Below are 11,322 nucleotides of genomic sequence, written 5' to 3' on the forward strand. Positions count from 1 at the left end.
CGTGTGACCTTTGAACTTTGAACTTAGTAAGCCTGCCAACTATACCAAAGTATGATAACACTGACTAAACAGTTTTGAAGTGGGCTGTCAAAAAAATACATTTTTCCTTTGCTGAAATAGCTGTGGATTAATCTAAATTAATTAAGAATAATCATCTGTGGTAAATTTAACAATTTTTTTTTTTTCCATCTGCCGTGAGGTTAAAGGCTCCACAAACATGTTGTTATTTTAAGATATGCTTTTTTTTTTCATGGTATTTTAAGCTTGTGGTGAAACAAAAACTCTTTATTTAATTATTTGACAAATCCATTCATTAAGGTGTTAATTTGACAGCCCTGCTTTCATCATTAATTTGTAATTTCTTTAATTAATGCTGACACATCTTCTCTGGTGGATGAAAGTGACCCGTATTTCTGGGAGCAATATTAAAAACTGGCCGTAAAAGATTCTCAGCAGNAGTCCCCCCTCCTCACCTGAGGGCATCCATGGATCTGATGACGGTTTCTCTTTCGTATTGGCCTGCTCCCACTCCAGGTCGTCGTCTCTGCCTTGGCTGTAACCGCACGCAGTCAGTGGTTTTTCGAAGTCGCAATCGCCTGTGACGGAAAGAGGAAGTTTATCTGGTTATGCGGTTTGTTTGTTTGGTTTTTTCTCCCCCCATTAACTCGCTGCTCTAATAAATGAACAAATTAAATTCCTTATTTTCCTCCACTAGAAGTCATAATGCAATATGCCAAACAATGAGACACATTTAAGTGAGACAGAGTGAAGCATGGCCGTAGCAGGCGAGGCACCACATACATTACCATCATTAGCAGCACGGCAGTCCAATTTCACAACGACAAGTATAAAGTGTCCAAACTCCATCATCGTTAGCCATTACTTTCCCAAACTGCACCACCAACAGGGATAAATTGATTTATTTTACACGCCGACCCCAGAACTTTGCTGTTCATGTTCATCCGCCACCGCCGCCGCCGCACTCTAATCTTTTTTACAAGCTGCCTGCAAAATGACAGCAAGCAACCATTAGGGCCAGTCTTCAACAAGGCGTGATCGATTAATACAAATACCCCTTTATTCCTCACCCCTTAAAGGCCACACACAGAATGTGAGAGTTGATGTGTTTTTTTTTCCCCCTAAAGTGATTTTCAGTCCAGTCATAAATCTGACAAAAACACACGTCAACTACATTATGCAGCCAGAGGTGGCGTACATGCAGAGAGAAAAGTTAGTTTGTTGACAGTGGCAGATGATTTGATGAGAGTGCACCTAACTTTACAAAGACATTATCATACTGTCACATCCACAGCAGACACGTCACAGCAGGACTGAAAAATAAATGCAAATATAGAATATGAAAATGTTGTACATCACTAATACATTTCTAAACATTTCTGACACGGCTAACAAATCGTGCTGCCTCCCAGATTGTCCTCTGAGCCAGAACACATTCCCGGCCAAGACCAATATCTCATCTTTTACAAACTCCCTGTGACGTTCTGCTGCATAAAGGCCAGCAGCGGGGTTTGTTTTTCCATTTATCTCTGCAGTGGCATTTACAGTACAAGTGCAAATGAGTGGCTAAACGAAGAGAGCGCAGGATAATTAATACCTAGCTCCATAGGTCAGCTGCTAATGATATGTTTGCTGCTTTTTTTTCTGGTTTTTGAGTGGGTGGAAACGGAGTGACTGTCGAAGTATCGCAAGTACAAAGGTTGACAAATTGCTGTAAAACCCGTCCAGAAACTCACTGGATCCTGTGGCTCAGACGTCACCGAGGCTGAAGGCGGTTACAGAACAACTGATTTATGTGTTCTCAGAATCCTGCACAGTCGTTTGTTAATGTAGAGGACTGTAGGATTTCACCTACAGTTTTACATTTCTGAATAATACTACTACTAATAATAATAATAAGCTCTTACTGTCACAAACTTTCAGCCTTCAGTTTTTTCAAGTGTCCAGGTTTGACGTTTTGCCAGGCTACATGGTAGTACTTAGTAGTAAAAATCACAATCAACCACAGATAATGAGCCAGAATGACAGAGTTAAAGACTGTCAATCCAAACACGGGGGTCACAGCCCGCTCCGTGGTCCAGTCAGCTCTGGATTTTTAGGGTCATTATTTGGTAATTTTCCTGATCACTTCCTGTTTGTTGTCTGTTCATCATCTTTCACTGCTGTTAGTGTCAACGATCAGATGTCAGTGTAACGTCTTGGCTTCCTGTAGCCGGATTAGCACAAATAGCTGAAGAAAACGGATTCATCAGTAAGACCACTGTACTGTGGGCAGACCCCTGAGTCGAGGCCAACAAGAACAGGATCAGTTTCAGTTGCCTTTCTGAAAGGAAATAAAATCTGACATTAATTTGACGTGTTCCTTCGGTCATGCAGACAGCTGGGTGCCTGAGCAATCGCCGCCGCAGCAGCAGCAGCAGCAGCAGGATGCACTTTGGGAGGAAGGTAGCTGCTGGCTGATTGGTGTGTGTTTTCTTTTATGCCGTGTTTTCTTTCCCTGGAGCTGCAATTCTCTTCTCATTAGTATTCTTTAACAGCTGCTAACTGCCAGTGTATAATTGGTGCAAGTTCATCATTTAGTGGAGGGAGCCAGACTCCACATCCACCCACTGTACATTAGTATGATCCACAGCCTGCACCGCCTCTGACGCTGGTTGTTGATTAATGTGAAGCAGAAGTAACAGGTGACAGAGAGTACTGCACCAGGACCGGCTGAGGAGCCCCGTGAATCACTGAATATCCTGATCCTCAAAGGCGATACTCTCGCCCAGAGACGTTTATTTAAAGATTTTCTGTCGCCGCTCAATTCCCCCGGAGGTCTAAAAGTCGGACCGTATGACGGCTACACTGAAGCACAGCTTGATGCTTCTTACTCAGAACCCTTCGCCTCCATAGACAGAACACTGATACGTAAATACGAGGTGTGAGCGTGGTGGACGTGTCAGGGCAGAATATATTTGGCCAAAGAAAGAGTCGCAGAAAACAGGCAAAGTTCCATCAATATTTCCACTCAATACTTCTAAGCTTCTTCGCCTTCATGTCGCCCACCTCGCACAGCAGGGTGGAGCTGGAACCAACGTGGAGAGGTGGCTTTTCATCCGCGTTTGATATTGAAATCAATGAAGGAGCAGAATGAATTCTGAATTAGCGGGCGAGTATTTACAATGCTGCAGGAATTAAAGCCGTCTGGAAAATAAAAGTGCACCCACAGCTCAGGGTATTTGTTTGATTTTTCTGGCTGTCAACTCTGTCCAATAAGGAAACAGGACGTAAAGATCTGGGTTCTGATGTGAGCCTTACTTCCCCTTAGTAACAGGCAACATGTTTTTCTTTAGATATTCAATGATAAAACATTTGCAATCAGAACACATCTGTAGGTTTTATTTTTAAATTTTCTAATTTTCTAATTTTATAGATTGTATTTCATATATATATCTATATATATATATATATATGAAATACAATCTCACACATTGTTCTGCCTCATGTTTAGACATAATCTAACTTGCTAAAAAGCCAACAGCGTGTACAGCAAAGCCGTAGTGATTCCCCATCGACTGCATTAGAGGAACATCCACACTCAGTGGTTAAGCTGAAACTTTTTAAACCATTAAGGCAGGCTAACAGGGTGTGAACAAACAACAAATCAATTTGCATTGCTTTGATTTTTAAACAGCTTCCTACAGCTCCTCGTGTCTTCCCGGGAACGTCTCCAATAATGCCCCGCAACCTGTTAGCGTTCAACGGCTCAATACCGAGCTAAAGACATGAGCATTTGGCTGTGGAGCAGGTACACGACACCTCCACTGTACTCCTGGAGGAGCGTTAGCTGCTGTGAGTGCTGTTACAAGAAAAAAATAAAATAATGCAACAGCTCCCATATGTTGCTGTGCCATTTATAAAAATAGCTGCTTCTGAATGAAGAGACGGCGAACGTCGATGAACGCATCAATCAATGACATGGTAATAGTCCTGCTCTCTGTAGGAGGATCATTTCCCTGCCAGTGTGTGGCACAGCCCCCGTATAATCAACTCCAACAGCTGCTGATATGATACCCCCCCCCCCCCCACCACCCCCCCCCCCCCCCCCAAAGCCAACACTCCAAAGGAGATTTACTTTCAATAAAAGCTTAGAGGAGGTGTGGGCCGACGCTCCACCCAGACCACGTCGCCTTTTCAGCAGAGGCAGTCGACTTGAAACTGAAAAAAGGTGGCCCTCAGATATGTCGTGGAACGATTGATTCCTGGGGGAGAACGAACCGTAGTAGTTATATTTGCACGCAGAGTGCATTTTTAAGAAATCTATCCATCTTTTCCTGGACTGAGCCAGAGGCCAGAATCAATAGCTCAACCCCTCGATGCCTGAGCCAATTTCTCCTAAAGATTTTTAAGTCCGATTTAAAAGGGCTTTTGTAATTGCAGCAGCAACAGAAGTAAACTTTCTGCATTAAACGCTGCGGTGTGTGTGTGTGTGTGTGTGTGTGTGCTGCCGTAATACCAGTAAATGAGAGTGGGAGGCGATGGTGACGGTGGAAGGTGAATAAATTACATGTTGAATGAAGATTGACAAGGTGGTAAATTGACAAACTGTTTCATGGCTTTGTTTACAAGGTCACATGTGTGGAAGCTGTTTGGGTTTTTTTCTTCTCTAACCATCTCTATTTCAAACACAGCAGGCAGATTAAATTAGCCGTGCTACTTTGACAACACTTAGTGTATTCTTGAAACAAATACTTTCATGTTGCACAAAATGAATGTGTTTTTTTCTTTGACAGTTAAAGTGTGGCGTTCATATTTTTCATTACGAAGCCACGCTCTGACTTGATTGATGAATGTTAGTGTAGCTTCATATGGGTAAGTAAAACAGTTGTCTAATGTTGAAATCTGTCACCTTTGAAATGATATACTTTTTACATGTTACGACAGAGTCACGGACATGTAAAAAAGAAATAGCCACCTTATTTGAGAGGTACTGTATTAGATAAAACTGTGTTAATCCCACACTGCGTAATTCAACAATACAATGCTGTAGTTGATTAATTTAACATGGGAAAAAAACACAAATGTATGGCCTGTAATTAGCATGTTGCTACTTACTAGTCACCAGTTACTAACATAAGGCTAAGTTTCAAGTTTTAAGTCTGGAAAGCAACTGCAGTATTGTTGGCGTGGTAATACTGCAGTATCAGTGGCATGAGACACAATATCCTCCCAGGACGGTGAAACAAAAAATGAGAGCCTCCTCAGCATCACCTCTGTCTGAGTCCCAGCGGCAGATACCGTTGCTGTGAGACCACCTCAGCCCCTCTGCCAATTCTAAAATTACCAGCCTTCAAACCCGTTCTGTCTGGCTGGGAAATCTCCAGTCCGCCATTGGCCCGGATCAGCCTTTATGTCTGCACTTGTTTTAACAAACATCTTGTTTGCCGGCAGCCAGGCAGACTGAAACCACAAGGCAATCTTGGGTAATTTAAAACCAATGCCGACTATCTCCCTCCACTGCAGCCAGTTAAGAGCTTCAGATTCCTGCAGCTAAGCCCCTCAGGGACTGATACGCCTTTTCACTCTGGCCCTATTTCACTTATCTATTGGCAGCTCCCGCCAAATCCCATCTCTGCACTGAATTGCATGTATATATATACTATCTGTTTGGGGACTTTGAACTGTGGGAAGGGATTTGGACGATCAATCGCAATATCATTATCAATCACCTCTCGCTGTTCTCCGCATTGATCCGAGGCGAAATAAAGATGTTTGAGGGGAGATTTCCACGGATAATCTCCTGTCCTGAGCCCTGGACTTGTCAGTGATGTTGTACAACGTTAGAAACACAATTAATTCAATCAGAAATATGGCAAAGACTTTCATTTGTTAAATTGAGTCTTTTAAACGTTAAAGTATTGAAAAGAACTTTCATCGAGATTAAAAAAAAAAGTTGAAAAACCTCAGCTTCATGTGCTTTGTAAAAACAGTCCTGATCAAATTCAACTTTGTTCACAGTTCGACGTACGTCTGAGAACACATGAAGTACGATGACAGCGTTGATGTTCCTCTGCAATTGTCAGTCAAGATATTCCACAGAATTACCTCACATCCCTCTCTGCTGCCAGGCACCAATTAGAAATAATAGGATTTTTAAAAATAGAAACCCAGCAGACCTACAGCGTCTTTTTATTTCAGAGAAATATCAATAAAAACCTAAGGTTTAAGGAGCGGTGATTACAGCTGACATGATTCAAATCAGTCTTTCTGTGACCATCGGTTGTCACCGTGATTGTTCCAGGGCTGAAGGGGTTCCACTGGTTCTCCTTCTACCTATGGTTGTCATGTGACTCTCATAATATCACCTGATTGGCTGGGTATTTCTCTCTTCACAGCGTGACTTGAACACAGTTTAACACACGGTCGGTGAACCAGTCACAGACGGCACTTCAACACTCAGAGATCCAAAGTGATTGAAATGTCTTACATTGGTTACACAAAGATTTCCAAATTGGATGGATGACCACTGGCCTGAGCTTCACCAGAACACAGTGAGAACGAGAAGAGAAAAAAAAAGAAAAGCCAGTTTCCTGTGGAATGTGAGACACACACCTGGACTGGGAGTTCTACTGAAGACAGGGAGGAATAAGCAGTGAGTCTGTGCTAAAACCCTGTGGCTCACTCCAGGAGAAAATAACATCAGTGTTCTGCAGTGGATGACCCTTCGACTGAAGCCCATTCAATCCTCTCAAAATCTGCTAAGTCAACAAACCTTTGAATTCTGCCTGCCCGAGTACAAAAAAAAGAAAAAAGGGGATGAAATGCTAATGTGAGCAGCAGCATCCACTCACTCTGACTTTCCCAGCGTCTAATTTGTCAAACATACAAGTAACAGTGCCATAAATTAGCCCGAAGGGAGATCTCCTCCCGAGGAGAGAGTGATTATGTTTGATCAGAGGGAGAAAGAAAAACAACAATATTAACATGCAATGTTGGTTTTCCTGAACAGGAACAAATGCTCGCTTTTATGTGCGGAGGAGGAAATAATTCAAGGTTGAATGTCAAAGAATTAGGAAATCGCTAAAGCTAATTATAAAGTGTAGAAGAAACGCAGAAACGTTGAATCAATTCCCTCAGATGAAGGAGAGAAAAGAAAATCTAGGCCACGAGACCAAGCTTCTGTGTGGAGGGAGAATCATCAGTTTGATGGAGAGTCATTCGTCTGCCTCTGTTTCAGGACATGTTGTCAATCACACACACACGGCGTGTTTAATATCTGAACACACACACACACACACACACTGACCAAAAAATGGGGAGAAGGAGCGCAGGTGGAGGGTTATGTGGATCTGAGCATCGCCTTGACAGACAGGACAGGAAAGGTTCAAACCCAGTGGGAGCTTTTTCAAAGTGTCGTCTGAGGGTCTTCACCTGCAAACTTCAAACACACCCTGAGCCTTTGTTTCTCTGCTGAGGCTTTAAGAACCTGAAGGAGAAAAAAAAAAAAAAAAAAAACAGCGGCCATTTTAAATCCTCCCAGGTCAGGGGCAGGGAGGAAGGCTTGAGGCATACGAGGCCTGCTTTCAAATCTACGTCTTTGCTCTTGTTGCGCCTGGCAACCGGAGAGAAGCCGTCTGGTCAGTGCATCTCCAAACCAGTGGAAGGAACCGGTGAATCTGACTCACTTCTAAATGTTATCACATTTTAAGATGAGAAAAAAAAAATTTTAAAAATAGCTCTGCACTTGAAAGCACATATCTCCACGTAAATTTAAAAAACAACAAGATCCCAAGAACATATGATCTGCCTGTCATCTGCTGCTCTCCTCTTCTTCAGTGGTTTTTTTTTTTCGGAGAGTTTCTCATCCATTACGTTGTAGGACTTCCTACCCCCTGTCCTCCTCCTTTTTTTGCAGACCTCAGCTAATACTGTATGTCTCATCCTCTTATTACTGCAAAAATGAAATACAGCGCAGGATGTGACCTCAACGCTTGATCAGGCCGGTTCAGAGAGGAGCAGCGATAATGAAATCACCTACCGCGCCTTTAAAACCTTTTAAATCACTGCGAGAAAAATCCTTCAACCTCCGCACAAGCTGTGTTTTTTCTTTTTGGGTCATAACCAAAGACAGTACGTACAGCTGCGTGTCCCCAACACGGCTCCAAGGTTTGTGTCGAGGAAAACCAAACGTCCAACTAACAACAGACATGTTGATCTCACCTACCAGTCAGTGACCACACTGGACGTCTTTTTCTCATCTGATGAAAACATTTCTGAAAGTTTTATCTCTGATCTAATGGGAAAGAAAATAAATGTGTCCAGGTTGGATTTAATGTAACTACTGGAAAGAAAAAAAAATACTGTATATAAATATATATGTTATATACATATATGCACATACAGTATGTAGATATATATTCATATAAATATCTTTTTACAGATGGATGGTAAAAGAACTGTTTAAAGAACAGTTATACAGAATGGATCAAACTTGTCTTTTGCTCCATTTTTATTCTTCATCCACCAATAAATGTATTAATGGTCTTCAATATGGCGTTAAATTCCGTACAGTGGACTCTTTGTCCTCATTGGACATTTACAGTTACATTATTCGCAGCACTGAACCTCGGGTGTGGGGGGGGCAGGGACAATAAAAGAATAAAAGAACCTATTGTGTGAGAGTCATTAAAGCTAACCTACTTTTAATATGATAATAACGCATGTGCAGCTCTCCTTTATTCACTGAGCGACAAATTAGACTTTTCAGCTGATTTGTTATCGATTCAGACAGTTAAGTAGCATGAATAAGTGAAGGATCCAAAAGCAAATCCCAGTGTCACATTAATATTATTAATTTTTAAATCCAATTATTGTATGTTGGCTGGTGACCTATTTTCTGATAAAACTATTCTATTAAAACCTCACACGGCACAAAGTGGAAGTGGAACCTTGGAGGTTCCCGGGCTTGTCAGGCTCCCGGTGCTCCAGCTCCAGCTCCAGCTCCTGCGGGAGAGTTTGGGCTTCCGATCTCAGCCGCCCCGTGTCCCCTGCAGGGGGAATATCACAACCTCGGCGCCGTAACAACCAGGTGAGTTATTGCAGGTATAACGGCGCAGAGCACAGCGTGTCTCTGATCGCTTGTTACACTGTAGGTTTGTTCATTAACTGTGTGACACACGTCCTTATAAAGTCACAGAGCAGCACATTCTAACTGGACCCAGGGAGGAAAGTACTGTGGCTGACCATGGGGAGACAGAGGGGGAGGCAGAGGGGGAGACAGAGGGGGAGACAGAGGCAGAGTGAACCAAAGGCAGTGATAACGAATCAGTTCCTAGCTGCAGGTGAACATCCACAGAGTTCGACACATTTTTTTCTCCAATAAAGAACATTTTCAACAATGTCAGGATTCTCTCTAACAGGAAGAACTCAGGCTCAGAGTCGGAGTTAACGGAAACGAATGACACACACAACAGCAAAATGATCTGAAATATGTGACTCACAAATCTATCTCCATGTGTACAAGGGTGGGTGAAAAAGTGCTGAGATAAACAAAACATTTTAAGACACATCTCTCAAGCGTCTCTAACAGACTGACAGAAATGTTACCATCATGTCGTTGTCAAATCAAAGGAAACTCAGAGCAAATTTTTGAAAGGAAACCTTGTAACAACTTTTGTTCAAGTTCTATCTGATTTTTTAGTTTTCCTAAAACCTTCCTTGAACAGGAGAATAACCCAGTTTGAAACCTGGTAGGAAAAAAAAACATGACTGAAATGTAGAATTTATAAATAAATATGTTGGATCACTTCATTTTCGACAAAAGAGTAGTCATCAAATAAATGTGTACTCAAAATTACACAACAGCAAACAGAAGCCATTTTGCAATAGGTACTACTGCGTGTAATACTACAGTAGTACACATGCAGAGACCAACAACTTGGTTGAACATCAAGTTTCATCATAAATCTACAAAAAAGGTGGAAAAAGGAGGGAGCGCCGAACAATCAATGTCTTAATGGCCGTGATGAAAAGATGAAATCAGACTGATTGACTGGTGACGGGCGTACACACACACACACACACACACACACACATACCGTATATATATCAATCAGCCAAACCATGCAGCAGCGTCTCAGTTTGATTGAGTGTAGAACACTGTATTCAGTGGGTGGAGTGAACTTTCATTTGAAGGTTTCTTGTGTACGTAGTGAGTGATGGACGGTGTCTTAAGTACTGTAATCATGAGAACTGTAACTGCCCCAGTCTTAAGAGCGCCTCTTGGAAACACTTAATAGGCCGACGCTGAACGGCGGACATGAAGGCTTAAATATAATTTAATTCACTGGTACACAGTGCTAATAAAACATTTAAAAATGGTAATTGTACTGAATTTAAAAGAAATGGATTTCTGGATGATAATGTGTGATTTCTATGGTCCAAAAATGTCAAGATTTCCATGGGTTTTTACACTGAGCTAACAGCTTTTAGCCACCTCGTACCCGGGTAGAGCTAAGGACGAGCTAATGCAACGCATCGTAAATTATAAATAATTCACACCATCAGAGCCCAGTGCTGAATGTCTTTGAAATTAGAATTTTATCTTAAATAAATCATCTCATTTTTATATATATAACTGAAGAATATTTGTATATTTATCTGAATATTTTTACAAAAGAAATAGACAAATTGCTGAATAAAGTCAGCAAAGTAGAGTTTGTCCAGGTTTCTGTGATCATTTCAATCTTCACTCTCGTGTTTTCCTACATGCACTGCTTTGCTTGTGACAAACATTAACCACAGTGAGTCCTCTGGTGGATTAAACCCCAGGCCTCTGTATCCACAACTTCATACCATATAATTAGACTCTGGTTTACCCTGGGCTCAACGATATAAAAAGAATCTTAACCTCCCTTCTTAGTGCAACGTGCTATCACTAGAGTAAATTAAACATGGTTTTTCACATCACAGCTATGGTACGAAGTCATGAACTAAAAGAAATTTTGTTGCAGTTTTGGAGAAACTCATATTTCAAACAATATTTAATAAATAAAATAATGTAGGTGCAATGGGTCGAGTGCTGCTTAGAAGCACTCGGTGTTATCAACCAGTCTCAAATTGACAACACAGCCAGTCTCATTAAAGTTAGCTTTAATTATTAATTTAACTTATTAATATAGTAGTAATGTATTACTCAAGGTATTACAAATGTACTAAAATCAATAGTATCCAATAACAATTAAATATCTGAAGGATTTTGAGAGTTCTTGGCAAATTGGGTGGCTTCAATGAATAAACGACAATGCAGACAAAATACAGTTA

The 11,322-nt window shown here is 41.4% G+C and overlaps 1 protein-coding gene across 1 annotated transcript in view; it reads right to left on the reverse strand.

Moving 5' to 3' along the window:
• LOC103396511 (protein tyrosine phosphatase receptor type M) overlaps positions 1–11,322 on the reverse strand; it is a 133,618-nt gene that overhangs the window by 101,225 nt on the left and 21,071 nt on the right. Inside the window, exon 2 of the mRNA XM_025066351.1 lies at positions 474–596. Coding sequence (XP_024922119.1) covers positions 474–596 — 123 coding nt within the window. The remainder of the gene's footprint in view (positions 1–473; positions 597–11,322) is intronic.

This window comes from Cynoglossus semilaevis, chromosome 20 (assembly GCF_000523025.1).
Source record: "Cynoglossus semilaevis isolate Cse_v1.0 chromosome 20, Cse_v1.0, whole genome shotgun sequence".
NCBI lineage: Eukaryota > Metazoa > Chordata > Actinopteri > Pleuronectiformes > Cynoglossidae > Cynoglossus > Cynoglossus semilaevis.